Raw genomic sequence first — 21,368 nt, forward strand, 5'->3', positions numbered from 1 at the left:
GCTCAGGACTGCAACACATGGAGGTGACCTATGCCGGACCATCTCAAGAAGAATGCATCCTGTGGGGAGGACTCATGGCAGAGAGTTGTGGAGGACTGTCCCCCGTGAGAGGGACGCCCCGTGGAGCAGGGGGAAGAATGCAGAAGAGTGCTTCCCCCCACCTTGGAGGAAGAAGTGGTGGACTGACTGCACCTCCATCCCCTGCCCCTGCACCACTGGGGTGGAGGAGGTAGAGACATCAGGAACAAAGCTGAGTGGGGGAAGAAGGGAAGGGTGAGGGGAAGGTGTTTTTAAGATATGGTAAATCTTCTCACTGTCCCATTCTATCTGTTGAGTGTTGGGTTTAGTGTTTTGAATTAATGTCCTTTTTTGTTCCCCTAAGGAGCCTGTCTTTTGCTTGTGACCATAATGGATGAGTGGCCCCTCCCTGCCATTATCTCCATTCCAGAGCCTTTTCCTTCATTTTCTCCTTCCCGGCGCAGGGGGAAAGGGTGAGTGAATGGCTGCGTGGTGCTTTATTGGTGGCTGGGCCTAAACCACGACAGTGTTACATGTCAGTGTACAGCCTTGCTAAATGCATTTGGATGGTCCTCTGAAAGGTAAGAGTTACCCGAGTTAGATAATGTCTGTGCTAGAGTTCCAGGTCACATTTGGCTCTGGCCATGGTAAAGACTGCGGAATATTCAGACCACTGGCAGGAAAGATGCATTGAATTCCTTGGAGCTCATCTTGACCAGCATAATTGATACACTGAATGAAATGGTTTGTTTTTCAAAGGTATTCCAGAAAGATTAAATTTCACCATAGTATTTCTGGCCAGCTCTTATCCCAGCCTAAATCTTATGGAAGTCTAGTTCAGTGCACTTTGCTGTTTAATGTCAGAAGAGAAGAGGCATCTTGCAGTTTGATGTATGCAGAAGCAATGTCTGCATAACTTCTAAACCTGAGGACATCAGAAGTCGTGACCTGGTTCTGGTTCTGTGGTGGTTCTGTGAGCTCAAAATGCAATATAGCCCCTGTGCAATGGGACCTTTTAGAAGTGGCAAGATTTTAGTCTGGGGTTTTAGGGCATTCTAGTAGTGGGCACAACATTCTGCTGATGGGGAGGTCTCTAGTGGTTCCTTGGGCTTCTGAGGGACTCTGTTCTCAGACCTGCATTGTTTGTTCATGCGAGCACTATATTCATATTTGCGAGCATGAATAGCTGTGTTCAGTGGCTATGAAGGAGATGTGTGGGGGTTTTTTTAACATACACATCCCCCAAAACTTAAATGATTTTAAAATATGTGGCTGCTTTTTTTTTTTTTTTAGGGTGATGGACATTTATGCCTTTGTATAGCAAATAATGTAAACAAAAGAGCAGATCTACACTGCTATTACTACCTCCTCTCTGTCCTGACTAGCTCCCTGATGCTGCAGATGCTTCGGCTTCTGGTGCTGGTAAGTGCTACAGAAGCCTATTCAGCTTCCCTTTGCAGCCTGCCCTGTCCCCTGATTCACCAGGAGATACGGTTAGCTGTGGCTGCAGATTAGACTTTTCTCTCCCTCCCCCTGCGAGACCTCAGTGTGCTTTGACGTCATGTGTGCTCCTTTCAGTTGCCATAGCAGCCCCATTCCCCAAGCTCCCTGCCTGTCTCCTCTGGTAGGTTCCACAATGGTACAGCCAGCATCACTCTGCACAATGGTTTCCAGGCAGTGAAAGAGCGTGATTCAGCAAGCCACTCTTTTTTTCCTCTCTTTTATTTCATTATTATCAGATATTTTGCCTCCCCTTTTTCTGTTCTGCTCTATCATCTCCCCCAGGCTTTAATTCTTTAACGGAAAACCGTGATTTACCTCGAATCCAACTGCCCATCTTTTTATTTTTTATTATTGTTATAAATAGCCCATCTTTTCCTCGGCACTGTTTGGGATGTGATTTAAAAATACCACCTAAAGTCGCAGTTTGGGGGAAAGGTTTCTGGACGAGGAGAACAGCTCGCAAGCACGGAATGGTAGGTGGTTGATGCTAATATTCTATGACTAACTGCTTTTGCAGGGTGGGGTGATGAATATTGATTGCTGTTTAAAAAAAAAAAAATGGGAGAGAGAGACAGGTTAATGAAGTAAACTGCTAACCAAACAAGAAGGCTGCAGCTGTACATTTTGTGGCCAGAGAACCACCATTCTCCTGTGTTTGGGTGTGCATGAGCTTTTCTGTTTGGGTGCTTTAGGTGACCAGTGGTTGTGAGAGCAGTGCAGAGGCACATCATGGACGGGACTGTGATAGTGCTTTACCAGCTGGCTCATGTAAACAGTAGTGTTTTACTCAGCCTCATCACCTATAACACTGCTTGGGGGCTTTTGGGGGAAGGAGGTGTCTTGGCTTGCTATTCAGTAGAAATGAGTACATTACTTGGGTTACATAGTCCATACAGAGCCATTTGAATTTATAAAAATAAAGAAGAGAGAATAATGGTAAACTAGAAGATCCAGAGGACAGAAGTCTTGGCCTTTTGCAAAGTGGTTGAATGACAAAAAAAGAAAAAACTGTGTATGGGGAGAAGTGAGTATTTTTGATAAACTGTGTTGGATATGGAGATGGGAGTTGTTTATAAGAAAGTGGTCTTTTAAGGTAATCATCACTCTTCTGCATTACTCTCAGATGCAATGAACAACTTGGCCCATTGGGTCTTCCAGAACCACGAAGAGCTTTTAGAAGAAGTGTTTACAACGTGCTACAGCCAGTTATTTTGCAAAAGAGAATTAACAGTCTGTAGATACTGCAGTGAAATCAATGTTGCTTTGCAGGGAAATCCTCTGGCAGAAAAGCTACAGGAAGAAATGTTGGTTTTGTTTTTTACTGCAGAGAGGTCTTATCAGAAATAATACAAATTTGACTTGGATAATTAAGTGTTACAGCATTGTTTAATAAGCAGACGGTGCTTCCAGTGAATCATGATAGGCATGGTTCACACCATTCATGTACTGTAAGCTTGTTTACATGGGCTCTTTTTGCTGCATAGCTTCATGACATCCTCAGTGCAGCTTTCCCCTCCTCTGACATGTTCACTGTGAGTTTTGCCAGAGATTTGTTTAAAGGTAGACCAACACTATATGAAAATACAGATTTTGAAGAAAATTATGGCATAGAGTAGAAATTTTTTTAGGAGAAAAATGCAAATGAGTATATTGTAGATGATCATGAGAAGCCTGAAATCAGCTTGCCTGGAGGACACAGAGCTTGTCCTGCAAGGCCAGCTTCAGAAAAAGAGAAAGGTTAAGATAGAATAGGATGGTGTTGGCACTGCACAGGACTGTTTCTTTGCCCACATACAAGCTGTCTTTGGTTCCCGTGCCTTGGGGAAAGTGGAGTGCACCAAATCTCTGATATTTTAACCCTCTTTCAGAACACTGCTCTGTAGTCACTAGCCAGGGACACTCTGGAGTACTATTTTCTTCTGTGGGGCTTCTGCCGTGTGCTCACTCTTTCTGCCAGGAAAGGCATCACAGAAATACCTTTTTAACTGGTTCAAATAAGGACTTTTTCTTTTAGGAACGCAGATGTGAATGACAAAGGTGTTTTGATCTGAGCCATTAAACAATATTCTTTTTCTCTCATTCTCAGTAAACTGCACTCTTGAGCACTGCTCTCTCCTGCTGTTTAAAAATATGTATAATTTGTCAGGGTCATGTTGTAATTAGATGAGGAGTATTAAAATTACAGGGATGAGGGCAAAATTTGCTTAATGTGAAAAATAAGTTGCCTTCAGCTGCCTGTCTGCCTGCTTGATATTAGAAAATGTTCCTCTCATTTTTGGAAATCTATGTGTGCACTGAAGGGGCTTTTTATGAGCTAGACCTTGGGGATGAGTGTTTTCTTGTAGTTTCTTTTTTTTTTTTTTTCCCTCCACTGTCAGTGGTTGCCATGTTTGCAGCTATTATTTAGAGATTTGATAGTACTGGATCAATAATTACGAGAAAAAATATTTTCCAGCGGTGTTACAGTACCAGATCTAGCTTGTGAAAGCAAAGGGAGAGCTATTAAAATTTCCCTACCATTGTACCATAGTACTGGAGACTGTCATAAAGCTCACTTGTAGTTTGCAGTCCACTGCAAAACTTGTGCAATTTAAGGGAGAGCTAAAACAGGCCCAAAGGAGAAGGGTTTAGCATTGCTTTTGGCAGTAATTTTATTAAGATCTGGAAGGCAGAAAAGCTGCATTTAGAAAAAGGTCCCCAGCTTTAAAATTGGTTATCACTTAAACTGTTGTTCAGTAGAAGCTACCTGGTTCTTTGGACAATTCCTGAACAACAGAAAATATCACCAGCTTGTTGATAAATTTTCAAAACAAAGAAAGTTTTAATTTTTTTTTTTTTAATGTCAAGCTTTATATACCCATAGCCCTTGCCATTCCACTGGTTGCATTTTGAGCTTATAATATCGCTACTAGAAATCATGACCTAAAAGCATAGTGATTGCAGTATTACCACAGTTGCTGCTCTGTTGTGTCATCAGAAGAAAAGGAGAGAGACTTCACTGGACCACAATACTGAATATAAATATAACCTGTCTTCCAATGCTGATATTCTGCTAACCTTTTCTATGGTTCTTGCATGCTTACTGTTTTGAAGGCCACTTGCGAGAAAAATTAACCCTCATAAAAGGGCACCAGTTAAAAGAAAAAATGCTGCACTTGCTGTTATTTATTGCAGTACCATCTATGGAGGCAAACATAAGGAAAACAGTCTCTCACAGAAAAAACCCCCCAAACTCAAGTAACCATCTAAAACTGATGGTCTAAAAATGAAAGCAACATAACAACTTTAATTAGTGTGAAATACCAGGTGTTAGGGCTATATTACCTTACTCTTACTCTGCGATAGTGAGATTAAAGTATAGATCAAAAGCAGTACAGGGGATGGGACAGAATTTAATGGTCTCCTGTCCACTGTTTGCAAAAGTTACACAGCTTTCCTTGAGCTGTTACACTGTGTTTTAGCCCGATAGTCATAGCTTTTTTAGCAAGATTTAGAATCAGTCTTGGTGGGTTGTCAGAAGAAAAGGACAGGAAATTAAAGTCCTTATACTTTCCAGTCTTGTTTGTTTGTTATATAGTGAGATTTCTATAAAGGATTTGGTACATGAACTCACTAGTGGCAGTGGAATGTTCTCATCAGCTTCATCTCTTCACAAGGGATGTGAAGTCATGAGCTTTTATGTATCCTTAGGATATCCCTGGCTATGCCTGGAGCATAGGACAGAGTCAGAGCCCTTGTTACATCAAGAAAAAGAAAAAGCAGCTGTTGTATTTTTAGGCTTCCAAGTTAAATTAAGAAAGAAGTTGATGACCACATGAGTTCAGACTCTTGTTCCCATCACAGTAGTGACATGGGAAACTTTGGGTGGTTTAGTCTCCCAGGACTGCTGTCAGCTTTTTACATTGTAATAAACAGTACAAGTTGGAGGTCCAGAAGAGCCTTCTAGTCAGGTCAATAGCTGCTTCACCAGGATTCAGATAACCCAGGAAATTAGGGACTGCTATTTGAAGTGGGATTTCAGGGTGCCTGAGTATGTGCAACTCTTGCCGCAGTTCAGTGAAGTGTAGTGGGCCCTCTGGTTAAGCAGTTGCTTTCTCATAAGGATTTTTAATCTTCTATACTTAGTACAAAGTTTTAGTTCTCTTCTGAGGTATCTGAAAACATGTTGTGAAACGGTGGTAAGAAAATTGCCTAATATTAGTCACCTAATTTTGTTCAGTGGTTAGACACCAGAGTGGCACATGCTTGATTGTTCCTCTTTCACTGTCTTAATACCACAACATTTGCTTTTTACCACGTTTCTTGAGATTGTCTGTAAGTTTCTTAACTGCAAGCACCTTGTCAGTTGAACATATTTTGTCACGTTTTGGTTTTTGTTTTTAAGAGGATGCTAATTTGATAAACAACAGGAAGTCACAGGCCTTTTATGACTATATATATCCTTAGCGCAATTTTTAAAGCTGTTCATAATGTTGCAAGTCAAATTTAATTTCAATCCTCCAGGTATTAATGGCTGCGTACAAATTTCAATTTGTTATAGTGAAAGCTTGTGTGCTCTTCCGTATTCCAAAGACAAATTTGCAGGATCTGACCTGAAAAAGATAGGATAGCAACAAAAATAATTATTATAGAAGTTTTATGATTTTTAGAGCCATCTGTTGCAATTTGAACAGTCTAGAACATGAGTTCTTGTGCCTGCCTTGTTTTTTATCTTGTTTCTTTTTTTCTTTGGGAAAATAACTGTGACACCTCTCTCCCATTTAAACAACATTTTGTTCTGCATTATTTTCTATCTCTAGCTGTTCTTCTTTGTATGGAAGAAGGAAAATTTATGGTACAGATACTACTTTTAACTGTATGCATTACAGTACTATCGGAGGAAAATCTTAAGTCTTAGTTATATGATGTCCAAATACTGACATTCTGGGCTTTCTTTACTTAACTTTTTCTGTGTCTATGAGACTTGAAAAATAAACCCTAAATGTTTCTTCCTCTTTTTTTTTGTGCTTAGGGCTAGTATAAGAAACCTGTACCAGCAGCAGGCCAGACTCAAATATCAGCTATGGCAACCCATGCATGAAGTTGATGTGTTTGAACTATTTCCTATAGATGAGACATAGCACATGCTGTGGTGAGTCAACAGTGTATTATTTTATTAAATGATACTCTTTGGCAAAAAATTATAGGGCTTAATGCCAAAGTGCATGCTGATTTTTTTTATTATTGTATTTTATTGGGAGTGGAACATTAAAATTACAACTTCTAATAATTTTTAGTACACATGAGCACAGTGCTCTCTTCTTATACATACTTCTGTGAAGTGTATAATTTCTTCATTGTACAAGTAGTTATCAGATGGAGCACATGGGGAATATGGTTTGGATAAGTGTGGAGATAATGAAATAATAAAAAGCAAAATCCTACATACGCAGTGTTCTGGGCTGGATATATTCACTATTTTACACCAATTTTTGTAATTAATGTTTTGTCTCTTTGGTTTGGGTGGGGGAGAGAAAAGGATGTTTTACTTTTTGAGATGACTGAAGAAGACTGTGAGGAATCCTGACTGAATTTTTGAACATATATCTCTTTAATCTTGGACAGGAAAATTAATTTTGAGAATAGTGATGAAAAGGAAATATCCTTTTAAAAAATACTCTGTAGTTTTAACTACATGTAAGTCAACTAACAATTTCAATGCATATTTCTTGCATAATAAGTAATTTTGATCCTGGTAATTTCTTTGATGGCTTTGATGTATCTTTGGGAGATGAGAAACTCTTTTTAGATGTCCTATGTAATAATGACAGAATTATTGTGAAATCTTGTAACTCTTGAAGATAACCAAATTTCTGTTCAAAACAAGCTTATATTGGTTTTTTTCCTTAATACTACCTAGATGTTTGTCAGCTGCAGTCACCATAACCAGAATAAACTGCAAGCAAACTGCTTTAAAAATAAGCCACAGATCCAAGCTGACTTCACACAGATCTTGTGTGATTTGGCCTTTACCAGTGGCCAGTGTCAGAATTTATTTCTGTCGCTATTATACAAATAAGGTGTAGATCCAGGTCACTTAAATGTTTCTACTGTTTCGTTAGAAGACAGAACTCTGTAGGTCAGGCAGAGCTGGAAACACATAGTACGTACTGACTGGTGGGCAGTAGTGATTATGGCTAATATAACAGTAACGAAATGAGTGCTCTGATGGAACTTGGTAGAGCTGCTGAAAAAACTTGAACAGGTGTCAGTTAAATCAAATTGACTCTACTCTGGAGTGAAATTAGCGAGAAAGTAGCAGAAAGCCTACTAGTCTGTTGAAAGAATCTGCATTCTGTTGAAACCTAAGAAACCATAAATTGGAGATGAGTAGTGATTTGTGGCATGAAGAGTCCCAGTCTGGATACTCATATCCTTGACTTGTGGACGTCCAGTGGAAGCAAAACATTTATGTAGAACTTAAAACCCTCCCTGTGTTGCTCCTATGATATTTCTAACTTCTTATAACTTTTAAGACCTACTGTATTTGTCCTAAGGCAATTCTTGACAGACCATATCTTGGTTTAATATGTGGACTCTAAAAACTGTGACACTTAACCTTTCTTACATGAATGGTTCTGGGTGAGTTTTGAATTCATGATAAAGCCCAAAACCATACAACCATTTAAAAATATTTTTAAATTTCTATGTTTAAGAGCACATAGCTAACCTTCTAGTTGTGGATAATAAGAGTTTTAAATAAACTGGCAACAGTAAAGTATTTATGGTAGTTGAAAGTGTTGAGCAAATCAAGGGTTTTGTTAACATGTCCATAATGTAGAGTAGCTAAAGAAAAGTTGCACAGAATTTTTATGGTGTTGTGGACATGTTAATACGATTAGCCCATAGGTGTGGCAGTTCAGTTTCTCTCACCATTAACATTTTAAAAATTGCTTGTATGTAGAAAAATCTCTTTTGAAGAAGCTAGGTGAGAATAATCCCTACTCTTAGCAACTTTACATTTAGTAGTATATGCAGTGCTAATCTTGGAATACAAAGACACTGCTGTCTACAAGCAGTGTGACTTGATCATTTGTCCCTCAGGTCACCAAGATGTCTTTGTCCTAACGTTGTAGCTATTGATATTGCTGTGTGGTATTTGAAACACGCACCAATAGCTCCATTCAGTGTACTTCATCTCTGAGTTCAATGCACATCTAAGTCATGTCCTCCAGCTTCGTTCTTCCCAATTTAGATTTTAGGATGGGTAATCAGTACAAATGGCAGGTTTTCAGAAGCAGTATATGATATGAATCAAAAGAACTTGGAGATGTCATAGGTGGAGAGTTTTCCTCCCAACTGACATAATTTTATCAGACAAAAATAGTTAAACATTTTATGTTAATGTTATAATATATAATATAATCTTATAATAATCTTATTTTATAATAATTTTATGCTTATGCTTTCTGTGCAGACTCCAGTTAATATTGGTTGTTAAAGTATACAAATCACTTTGAATGTACAACTGTATTTTGCATTCAGCCATTTCTGTTCATGAAAATGCAAGCTTTATAGCAGTGGAACTTGTATGTGAAATCAGAAACAAGGTCTAAAACTTAGCATATAACTGTCAAATTAACTGTCATTCAACTTTTTAAAATGGTCTGGAAAAGTAGCATCTGGAGAACAAAAATCCCAATATTAAGCACAAAAAAGAGCAGCTAATGAAAAAACTTAGGATATTTTGTTTAACATGAAGATAAGTTTAGTGCTATGGGTGATGGGAGTGTTGTAAAGCTGAGTTAGTAATTTGGTAGAAATAATGTGAGAGAGGCTTTGATATATTTATGCAGATGAACAAAGCACCTGGGATAAATTTGGAGGTTTATTTTGGTTTGGTTTTCTTGGGGTTTTTTTGGGGGTTTTTTAGCATTTATATAAAGATCCTTAAATGTTTCTTGTTTAGAGAGTCTTGGCTTGGTATCTTGCAACTTGCATATTTTTATGAAACATTATGCTGGTTTCTCTTATGTTCATCCCTGTTTAAGGGCTAAGTGCACAAGAGAAAATTTAAACTCCATCTAGGCAAGTATAGCTCCAGTGAGTTTAGTACAGTTATACCAGACTTGTATCAAGGAACTCAGACCACAATTTTCTCTGAGAAACCTGTGTTCTGCTCCTTTGCCTTCAATAGAAAAAGCCTATTTATATTAAAATTGCTGCATATGATACATGTAAAAATTTATTATCTGTTATTGATGGTGGCATTGATGGTGACAATATTGATGTAATAAGCCATATTTTTCCCATTTGAGAACCGTTGCCTTAGCATATTTCCAAATGCTATTTGACATGTGATCAACTACATATAAAGGTTTTCCAGAAGTGATCTTTAAATGTCAACACTTTAAGTGTTCACCTTCTCAACTCCTCAAGGAGGCTGGATTTTTTTCCAGAAAGCACTGAGATCTTCACTTTGAATTACAGGCTTTTCAGTGGAACCACTCAGTCAACTTTTATTTTAATAAACTTCACTGGAAATGTCCATAAAAGGGAATTTTCCTGCCTTTGCATTTCTTCTTGTTGATTTTTTTTTTTTTGGATTTTTTTTTTGTCTCTTCAGAATATTGTTTTGCAGGATGTTTTCACTCCCTTTTAAAATCAGATAGCATTCTTTTTTATGCTGTTACTTCCCATTCTGATATATATCCTTCACCCTTGGTTTGTCTTTACTGATCCCTGCAGCCTGTAAGGTTAGTATTTTAATAAAATGATACTAAAATGTAGCATTGTCAACTCTTTTGGTGTTTGGGTTTTTTAATGCCCTAGGCTCAGTGTCACATACATATGAGAAACTATGAGTTTTCTTTTAATAAAAAGTAGGCTTTTTGTCCTTATTTCTGAAAAAAATGAAGCTGGAGTCTGTGAAATCTTGAGACTTCAAAAGTGTGTAACACTCCCTCCAAAATTTTTCCCTAGCAGTACCTCAGAATTTTGGGAGCATATGATATGGTTCTTAGATGTTTGGGTTTGATACTTTTTAAAAATTATTTTTAAAGTTAGTTGGAGAGTGAAGATTTGCTGTCCTTCTTAATGCTTGCAAATAAATGGACATAGCTCTGTGCTGTAACTATGTCTGTTCCTCCAGTAGCCTAGATTGGTGTAGGAAAAGTCAAGCTATTTGCGCATTTAAACAGTGAAAATGAAATTATTCTAAAAATTTCAAGTGCAGATATCTGTCTATGAGGGATCTTCAGCTATTTAATTTCACTTGGAAATACTGATGGAGCAAATGCTTTTATTCTGCCATATGTCAGTCTGTGCTTATTGAAAAGGAATGAACTTACTTTACAAACTTAGTACTTCCCTGCATCAGGTGTGACCTGTGAATGTATCACATAGAATATTTGTATCTGTTGTATTTTTTGAGTTGCTGGTGGAAAAAATAACTCTGTGCCACCTGGCAAGCTAGTTCAGTATTTGGCAGGCTCCCCTCCCAACCTCATGGAAAACTTCCAGGGCTGTTGCAGTAGAATATGGGAGTAGAATGTCAGACAAATATCTTCTGAATCTTTGAGTAGTTTTTCAGTGTGCTCCCTATGAGTTGTATTAAAATAATTTGAATAGCCTGCAGAAGAATAAATGGAAATGCCAAATCTATAACAAAAAACACAGAAAATGGTGCAAACGGAAGGGTGGAAAAGAGACCAAGACAGCAGTAAATTCAGCGATGTTAATGGGTATGGCATACAAAGCCATGCTATATAAAGTGGTGGGAAGTATCTTGTAACCACATGGGGAAATATTTTTCCTGCTTCCTCTTCTAAACTTTTCAGTGTTGTGTGTTGACTCTGTGCCTATTTGTGTACTGTTCTTAGCAAAAGAGCCTTACTACAATCTGTCAACAGGAGCAGAACCTGAACATACCGTGTAATACTGTCAGCTTTTCCTTTGCTCACCTTCTCTCAGCTGTTGTGTGTATCAGAAAGAATGGGGAGCATTGAGTGAAGAGTTACAGCTCTTGTAGAGAGAAGCATCCGCAGTACTGACAGTGTCAGCGATCACATTCAGGTTCACTGCACTAGGCTTTACCTCAAGTTGTTCCAAGGCAGCAGTATGCAGGCATCAGGTTAGCTGCTTTAAGCTCCTGGGGCAGTCATTTCCTAGATATAAAAAATGAGTAAAACAAGTGAGAGAGATACATAGAGGGTTATCAATGCAATACAGCAAGTATGATGTTAATGTCATGATGCTTCTCTCTTAACTGTTGTGTATTGGGATAGAGCGTGGCAGACAAGTGAAAGGACAAAGGCAAATATGGATAATGGAGGACTATCCAGAAGGGTTAGGTTATCCAGAGGTTATTTAAGCTGTACATCCGCAGCCTCATCTACAGCACTTGGAGTATCCTTGCTGCTTTGGATGAGGATCGCTGTGCAGTAGCAGGTCGGCAAGAAGAGAGTGAACCTTGCAGGCATGGTGCAGTACTTGTGTGTTCTTAATACGCTCTGAATTCCTGGCAAAATTAATAACAGCAATTCACCTGTGATGAGTTTGAGGAAATGCAATTATTAAATAGGCATTCTTGAGCTGCTGGATGTTGGATAGCTCTGGCTTTGTTTTATAAAAATCAGAATTGTTCAGGCTTACAGTTTTTAATCACTATAAGAATATAAGAACAGCCAGTAGTTTCACAGGAAAAATCCATCTAGCAAAAACTTCTGTCCTCAGTGGCCATTAGCTAAATATTTGGTGAAGAAAAGTGAGAACAAGATAAGCAACCATCAATGTTTCTCTTGCTGTGTCCTCCCATATTCTAGAAGTCAGATTTTTAAAATGAAAATAGTTTCTTTGTGTTAAAAAATCTGTTTTCTAACTCAATATTTTCTGCTCATTTTGTGTTTTATGACCTCTTTTCTAGGTGCTCAATATGTAGTTCTGGCTGCACTGCAAATGCTGTTTTGGGGGGTTTTCTTTGTTTGTTTAAAGTGATGTCAGGTGTAGATATTAGGACTATCCCAGAAGAAAAAAAAATATTCTTGTATGAACCCACTGTAAGACTGCCCGGTCTTTGAAAGTACTATGGAGATATAATAGCATCTCGATAAGAAGTTCTGATTCGTGGCAGATAAGCAATCATTGCTAAAGCTAATGTTTATAGAGCAGACTCTGGAGTAATTTATCGTGTATGTAGCTTTGTGTTAACACAGCTACTATCCCAAGCTAGTTCACCAAGATCAATGCAACATATGATACAGAGACTTCCTAATCTGCTTCCTTATTGTCTTTGTTTCCAGAAAAATGTTAACACCAGTTGGGTATTCAGCTGGGAGGGTTACTTTCCTTGGAGCAGTGTGTAGGGTGGGCTGAGCAGGTGTCAGTGCTCTCTGTTCTGGCCTGCCAACGCTGCATGGAGGGGGAGAAGGATTGGAGGATTTTCTTGCTTTATAAACTGTTAAGATAGAAATAGATAGAAATAGAGCACACAAGAGAAAACAGGGAGGAGTTAGTTATGCTGTGTTTCATAGAGTGGACATGAAAGTTTTTCTTGGTTGCACAGCAGAACCAGATCACATAATGACTTATAATGGTATTCAAATGTTCCTGTCCCTGTACTCTCAAAGCAAATTTGTCTCTGAACCTAAGTGGTTACTTTTGTTGGGTTTTCACCATTTAACTTCACTGATTCATACTTAGTTCAAATACTGTGTATATAATTTACCTCAGAAAAGTCAGAGTTAGTGTTTAAAGATTGACTCATATCCTTAAAAAGGAACATTAAAGAAAAAAAAGAAAAGGCAAGCAAAAAAGAAAAATACATTTTAATGCTTTTCTTGAAACTAAAAAACCCAAACAATCCTCTCTGAGCTTTCCTGGAAAAGATCCGCATGGCTTAAATGTGCATCATAATGCTACTTAAATGCCTGCATTAATTTTATGTTAGATTTCAGCCATCAGTGTGTAGATAGATGTTTTTATGGAATTATGAATGCTTGAGTTGCTGTTGTACTTAAAATTAATTTCATTATCTGTCAAGCTGCATAAAAAGAATCTGGTGGATGTCTTCCATGACAGAATAACATCAAAAAATACCTACATGTTTGTACAAATGGCAATGATCTATAAATCCTTTCATAAAAACGGTGATTTCTAGGTAGTATATACTCTTCAGTCTAACAAACCTGTAGTACAATTCTTTGCTTTTCTTTTGAGGATCTGAAAAAATAAAGACAAGAATACCTGGTTGCTTTTTTAGGTAGCTGTGGCAATTGCTAGTTGAGCTTACATGCATAGGCTCAAATCTATATAATTACACTGATTGCAATAAGAATGGGACAATTTACACCAGCTGATATTTGCATTCTGTAGGTTTGATTTAACATTACTTTTCAAGTGGCACTAGGTTTGAAGAAAATTTCTTCTCTGATTTGGTGGACGCTGAGTTTCTGGACCACAGACTTTCCTTCCACTTCACCCAAGCTTCATTTCTGAGCTCTTATGTGTCATTAATGTGGAAAAAAATATATCTGGCTGTCAATGTTACATGCAGCTGAAACTGCCATATGTGAAGCAGTACTGTCAAAACTGAAGTATTCAAAAGTCTTAAGTGAAATGTGCAGACTCAGAAGCTGTTTGATTTTCATTTTCTGAGCTTGAAGGCTACCTTTGTGTCTCATTGTTAAGGTTTTCTCTGAAAAATAAGTGGTGTAAAAGCCTAAGACAAGCTCCAGGAAGCAAACCAACTAATAGGAAAATTACAGCAAAAGTTTTTGGTGTCAGCAGTTGTGGGATAAATTTTGCAGCAAATTTTGTTGGAAACAGTTATGTGTGGGTCAACTGCCCAGCATTCTTACCAGGTAGAATCTGACTTGGGAAATACTACTTAAAAAAAAAAAAAAATAATTTGTATATATAGTTTAAATAGTTGTCAAGATACCCCCCAAGAGCTATCAGAAGTTAAAATTATAAAATTAAATACAATTCTTTCCATATAAGGAAGCTTTCTGACACATTTTATTGTATCTTGAAGGTGGGCAGTTGGAAGAGGAATTTGCCATGGGTTGCATCTCCCACAATCAGTTTGGATGCACATTGCTGCAAATCTTTTTCCACTTGAAACTTAGTATGGACTTGATTAGTTGGCTCAAGAGTTTGTTCATCTGAATGGTCTGGACACCAGATAGTCCACACCAATTAACCAATGAAGTAGAGCTTGGTGGGGTCATGGAAACAGGATGGACAAAGACAATCTAGATGCATCCCTTGTGCTGTGCAGGGTTTTTTTAATAGTTCTGAGGCTATCAGGCTACTCTTTCATTAGTTGTTTCTTCTTTTTCATCAATGAATGAAAGAAACTTGGCTCAAATTTTGAATGGTATCAGAAGCATAGGCTTTTTGACACAAGATTCTGGTGGCATTAATGAAAAGAAGATAAAGCCGCATGTCACTCTCATCCTCTTTTTCTTAAACCCCTTTTGCAGTAGTGAGGAACATCTCATACTGTCCCATGTATTTGTCAGTGACACTGTTATCTGAGCTAGTTATGCTGCAGCTTTTCTTAAGGGTTTAACTAATACACAGGACCAGAAGCTCTTCTTCATGGATCCAAAGTTTCTTACTTAAAAGAACTGCAAAGAAGAGAGCTATAATCGAGTTAGGCTTTAGTGGCCTTCAAATAACAGCTCAGCCATGGTATCCAAGATTTCAGAGTAAATGTATATCAGGTCCACCTGAATTGCTAATCCTTTCACAAGTACTACTTTTTTTTCCCCTCTGTAAGAGTACTTCTGGACTAATGATTAATTTATATGTAAGCTCTGTATAACACAACTGGTAAATATCAGAATAGATCGAAGCAGACTTTGAGCTGATTCAAGATAGAATTACTTGGATGTTTTCAAAGGAGCAATGTTGAATTGTGGCAGGAGAGAACATGATCCAATGGCGAAGGTAGTTGCTTCTTTAATGGGGTGAAGGCAATAGTGGCAGTTTTAAAAATGACAATATTATATATAAAATTACTTCATAGAGACAATTGAGCACATAGGCAGTAGCCCATCATACATGACAATGATTTGGCTTTTAATAGGAAGGAGAGAAAAAAGTTAAATAATATTCTAAATCTGTCAGGATTTGACTGTCAGCAATAAAGTTCAAATTGGGATGTAAGTAGTGATCACTAAAATAAGTTTGAACTCTGACCTCACACCTGGAAATATCATAGAGAACCTTTCTAGTGCTCAGTGAGCAGCTTTTAATCATCTGCAAGCATAAACGAGTTTAATTAGCAAGTCTACTCTTCTCTGGTGAGAGCGTACTCCACCTGGAGTACTGCATCCAACTCAGGAGTCCTCAGTACAAGACAGACACGGACTTGTTGAAGCAGGTCCCGAGGAGGCCACAAAAATGATCAGATGTATGGAACACCTCCCCTGTGAGGACAGGCTGAGAGAACTGAGATTGTTTAGCCCGGAAAAGAGAAGGCTCTGGGGAGACCTTATAGAGGCCCTCCTGTACTTAAAGGGGAAAGTAAGAAAGATGAGGGTAAACTTTTTAGTAGGGTCTGCAGCAATAGGACAGGGATGTTATGGATTAGTCGCAATTTAGAGTGAAATAACCACCTTAAAATTTGTTTTAGTGGTCAATAAAATTTATTAGCAAGTGAAAGTGAGCAAAACAGCGCTCTGTGCGTCTGGAAATCTCCGCTCCACCAAGACACACCTAACATCCCGAAACGGAGTCCTTTTAAAGTGCAGCCTTCATGAATATTCATGAGGGTGGGGGTGCTCCCTGAGGGGTTTGCGAAGTCGTAAACAACTTTTCGCGGGCTTTTCTTTTGCTGGCTTTTGTTGCCAGGGTATGTTCGCCGGTTTTCCACCGTGGGGGAGGAGGGGGATGACTCGGCACAGGTGTGCTTGTATCCATGGTCCAGACATGTCTAGACATAACACCATTTGGCCTGAAGACGGCGGCCATTTTAGCTCCCTTTTAACAACTGATTTTAACCATAAAAACTATATACATAATGCCTTATTTCTTATTTCTTTTTAAACCTTAGGTTACATGTAAAGTGCAAAAACATTTAGAACCATAACACTGTCTGACCACAACAAAGTTCAATTACAATACAATCTGACATTAACACAATCTCTTTTTATATTTAATTTACTGAATAATATATTTAACCATAACTTGAGATTTTAATAACAAATACCATATATGTTTTATTACAGGGATTAATGGTTTTAAACTAAAGGAGAATAGATTCAGACTAGATATAAGGAAGACATTTTTTATGAGGGTAGTGAAACACTGGGACAAGTTGCCCAGAGAAACAAACTGGAAACACTGAAGGTCAGTTTGGATGGGGCTTTGAACAACGCCGTCTAGCTGAAGATGTCCCTGCTTATTGCAGGGGGGGTTGGACTAGATGGCCTTTAAAGGTCCCTTCCAACCCAAACCATCTTATGATTCTATGAGATCTACATGGCTAAGTAGATAAACTGGGTACAAATGATTATCCCTGAAGTAGGACTATGCTATTCCACAGCAGTTGTCTTTGTTGAGCAACCTCACTAGCAGCTGCATGCTTATGCCCTTCTCCAGTAATGCGTTGTACAGAGCTTTTGTCATCAAGCCTCAGACTTTTGTTACCTGACCTGCTGGGTTACAAAGCTCGGTTGAAGCTTCTGATCTTGCAAAGTGAGTTACTTCTATTCCACTGCCTACTCTGTTTCTTGCTGCTCTATATAAACACTGCTGCTTTGCCTACTTTGTCTGCAATTTAAGCACTTGTATTAAAATACACGTAATTTTCACAACTAATGCAGTTCTTTTACATGCTATTTAGTTCTTTTAGTCTAATGTCTTTCACCTTTTTTCCAAGATACTCTTTTTGCATGGTAAAGGTGAAAGTTAGAATCTTAGATAATGGTGAAGCACAAATGCTAGACATAGTTGTCTTAGCCTTCTGTACATTTTTATAGCTGTAAACTTTTTTCACTTATCTATATCTTTTTAACAGAAGTGTCTTCTAAATATACTTTGGAGAGATGAAGGGGAAAAAAGCAACCCCCAAACAGAGAAAATGTGGCCTTTCTACTCATTACCTAAACTCCTTTCCTCTCCTTCCTGCAGAAGTCAGCAGAATTCTTGGTTTCGATCCCATTCAGAGCTCTTGGGAGGGGTGAAGAGGAGGAAGCTTTCTTTTTTATTTCAGTCATCAGGAATACCAGTATTTTGCCTCAGAACTTGCTTCTGAAATAAATTACAGAATCAAGTTATTCTTATTGTTGTGCCTTACTGATAAAACCTTTGTACCTCCTCTGCTGCTGTCTTGCACCCATCACGTCTGTTCCTTTCCAGTGTCCGTACTTTCCTCTCAGAATGAGTTGCTTTTTAGTTTCATCCTTTGCTGCTTCTATGTTAGAAACTGCCCCTGAAAAGGTTCAGTGGATATTTCAAAAACCAGATGCTCAAAGTAATACTGTGTGCAATGCTCTGAAGAACAGCAGCATGATTTTGGGTTAGATTTGCAGGGTTGTTTTGTGCCCAGTGGAGCTCAAGGTGATAAGTATGATGTTAAACACTTTAAAGAAAATTAAATGAATTCTTCAACATAATACCATGAAAATTCGTCTCCATGAGAAACATTCAGGTTCAAGATACAGAGCAAAGTTCAGACTAGCAAGTTTATAACTTGAAAACCTTGGCTGTAATGAGACCGTCTAGTAGCCATTCTGGAAATGAAACAAAATTCCTTGCTTAAGAGGCTCCTTTATTCAATCAGTAAATCGTTAATTCATTGAGTAGCATAATCTGTGAAAGATTATGAAATTTTTCTTGCCTTTGTCCAGTCCAGAAATCAGTAACCGTTTCAGTTATTTCAGTGGGCACCATGTCTCTGGCTGGGGAACAGAGATGACAAAAACACAGTGTACCTGTGTTTTGCGTGATTTCTTTTGCTGATTTTTTTTTTTCCCCATATGAGGCACTTGCTTTTGACACTTCAAATTTATGTTGTTATTTATTTTCAATCCTTATGTTCTAATGCAAAGCTTCAACTTGGAGTTAAGAGTTTTCTGAGGGAGAGTGTGTCATAAATGCTTGCTGTTTGTCCATGAAATGAATGTCTCTGTCCTCCAGGAATTTTGTATTGTAGCACTGAGCTGCAGTTTGGAAAGACTGAGTATTGCTGCTCCAAAGCATATGTAAAGATAACCAGCAGGCTCAACAGCTAGATGAAGGAAGAATGGGGATAGATGTAGTAAGGTTGAGGCAGAATGAGATTTAAACAAAATAAGACTTAAATTTAACAATGCTGTTATGTTGGATTTATATCTGTTAAATCATTGCAGTTAATGGCACATGAAGAGGTTTGTAATGTTGATTACAGCTAAACCCATGGAGAGCTTTTTCATGTTGATTACACCTCTACCTGATATGGTTTACAGTAGCTTTAATGAATATATAATTAGCCATAACCCCCAAAATTTTAATTTATATTCATGGTGTACAGTGTTGGTGTATCTCCTGGTAGATTTCATGGTTGTACATTAATAAAATTTTCTGCTCTTTATTGCCATGTATGAAAATAAAAAATGGTGTCAAGAGAGATCTAAGCCATTATTTGATCTTCAATACTGAGTAATACTGCAGACGGATAATGTGAAAATCATGTCTAAAGTCACTTTACTCCTATAGTAAAAAGAAATATTTTGGTTCAAAGCTGCTGCTAGGCTAGTAAGTCATCAGAATGAATAAGATTTTCAATATAGTTTTGGTATTATGAGTTTATGTTAAATATTGCTCGTAATAAGTGAAGCAAGCAGCATTTTCTTTCAGTTAGGGTGAGGCCCAAGATACATCTGCCTATGTATCAAAATGTTGCCATTATATTGCTCAAATGTACCATCAGAGAATGGTGTTGTTTTGATATTACACTTCTTTTCTGGCACTTAGTGCTTATACTCAGTTTATTTTTTTTCACGTTAAATATCAGCCTTTTAATGATGGCTTCCCCATAACACATAAAATGGGGAGGTAAAAAAAAAAAAAAAGCGCCAAGCCAAAACCAAGTTATGCTGGGGTTTATTGTTATTTCCTTTTGTGAGATATAAAATGCAGTACATTTGTGGAATACTAAGCTATTTCCTCAGGACAAAAAATTTGACCTTTTTGTGCATGGGTGTTTTGCACTATTTTCCATGATGTAGAATTTAATGGCTTAATTCACTAGCACAATGCATCATCAGCATTTCTTACTTGCATTGACTTGTCAGTCCTGTGTTTTCCAATAAATAGAACATAGAATAGTAAATCATAGCTGACTTTTAAGACTTAAAATTAAGTCAGTGAATTAATTGATTTGTCCTTGCATATGATATGTTTGTTTGCAAAGTACCATGTCTGGTATTGTAATGTAACCCCAGGAATAAAAACAAGAAGAGAAAAGGAAGCTGAGGCAGAACAAAGATAATGGGTGACCACTTTTACATGGTTGCTCTTGGAGTCCAGGACAAGGTAGTTTTGATGCTGTAAGTGACATACTGCATTTTTTTTTTCAGGAGACTTTCATATAGTCAGTGAGGTTTTGTTAAACATTTGATAAATCTAACTGACAAGTATGCTGTGCTTGTAGAACTAGGGGTCTAGAAACATGGAGGACAACGTAAAGGGTGTTGGTGTAAAAGGGCAGAAAAAGCCTCCTGCTAGCATGTTATTAAGCCTTTGTCACTGAAGTTGTTTGGTAGGACAAGCTAGTGCCATGGGAAAATCTGCCAATGGAACCAAGTACAATTACTTACCAGCATTTGAAATATTATTCAAATTACAACTTTGAGCTGTTAATAAAGTTTGGAGTAGGGAAGCAGAAGTAGGAGTCTGACACTGTTCATGGTTCAAAATCAGCAAGACCTTTGCCTTTGACAAAGTTGTCTGGAAGATGGGGAAAGTGCCGGGAGAACATCGTGGCTGCATGCAGGAAGGAAGACCAAGCAAACCAGTGAATAACCTTGTGGCTCTCGTAAGTAGCTGCTCTTGGAATATCACCAGGGAGAGGTGACAAGGTACAGCTGCAAAAAGAACCAGGCACAGTTGGGTTCTCAATTACAAGTTTTTGTGGTTATGTCTGCAGCAGCACTCCGTTATAACTGTGACATCATAAGTATTCACTAGTCTGTCAGAGACCTCTTGGTACTAAGGCTTTACTGTTGCAACTGTCCTTATTTTGCTTTTGCCTAGAAGGCATCAAGGCCATTTTGTCAAATCATTTAGATGGATTTACTCTCCCGTCTTTCCATTTTCCCTTTCCCATCTGGTGCTTGGGGAGGGATGTTGCGGGTGGCATGTGAGGTGATGCTCCAAGAGCACTGCAGAGGGGAGGGGTTAGTGGTGACAATCTGCTGTGTGCTTGTTCCAGGGCAAGGTCCAGCCATACCTCAGTGCCACTGCATCTCATGACCATGGCTGACAGAAGTCTCTTGTTTTTACCGACAGTTTTCTTACTGCTGTGTAAATCTAGAGAGCTGTATTTCCTTTCAAACCTTGATTTTTAAGTTTACAGACTTTAATTTAGATGAAATCTTCCTGTTGGCATCAGGGAAGAATGAATGACTCCTTCAGTTTTGCTCAGATCCTGTTGATACAGACATTTGGCTTGGGTTAATGTTGGATGACAACTGTTCATGCATCTCTTTATCTCAAGACAGAAGTTTTGCTGGATATCAATTTTGATTTTGTTTTTTTGTTGCTTCACACGCTGCCTCCCCACACACCTCCCCAGCATGAAGTGTTTATTTTCTTTTCATTTGATTATTTCTGAAAACCACCGTTGCCTTCTCAAAGAGATACTGATACTGGGCAGG

At 38.2% G+C, this 21,368-nt stretch overlaps 1 protein-coding gene across 7 annotated transcripts in view; it reads left to right on the forward strand.

Moving 5' to 3' along the window:
• Positions 1 to 1,614: 1,614 nt before the first annotated feature.
• Positions 1,615 to 21,368, forward strand: part of MAPK10 (mitogen-activated protein kinase 10) — a 191,400-nt gene continuing 171,646 nt past the window's right edge. For 3 of the 7 annotated variants that reach the window (XM_074904936.1, XM_074904938.1, XM_074904932.1), the window contains exon 1: positions 1,623 to 1,994. Coding sequence is in view for 3 of the 7 variants with exons in the window: in XM_074904932.1 (XP_074761033.1) it covers positions 1,992 to 1,994 (3 nt within the window). In the remaining 4 variants the exon portion in view is untranslated. Of the gene's footprint in view, positions 1,995 to 6,532; positions 6,653 to 21,368 lie in introns of all 7 variants that reach the window. The other 4 variants (XM_074904937.1, XM_074904935.1, XM_074904939.1 and 1 more) reach the window with 3 other exon arrangements.

This window comes from Athene noctua, chromosome 4 (assembly GCF_965140245.1).
Source record: "Athene noctua chromosome 4, bAthNoc1.hap1.1, whole genome shotgun sequence".
NCBI lineage: Eukaryota > Metazoa > Chordata > Aves > Strigiformes > Strigidae > Athene > Athene noctua.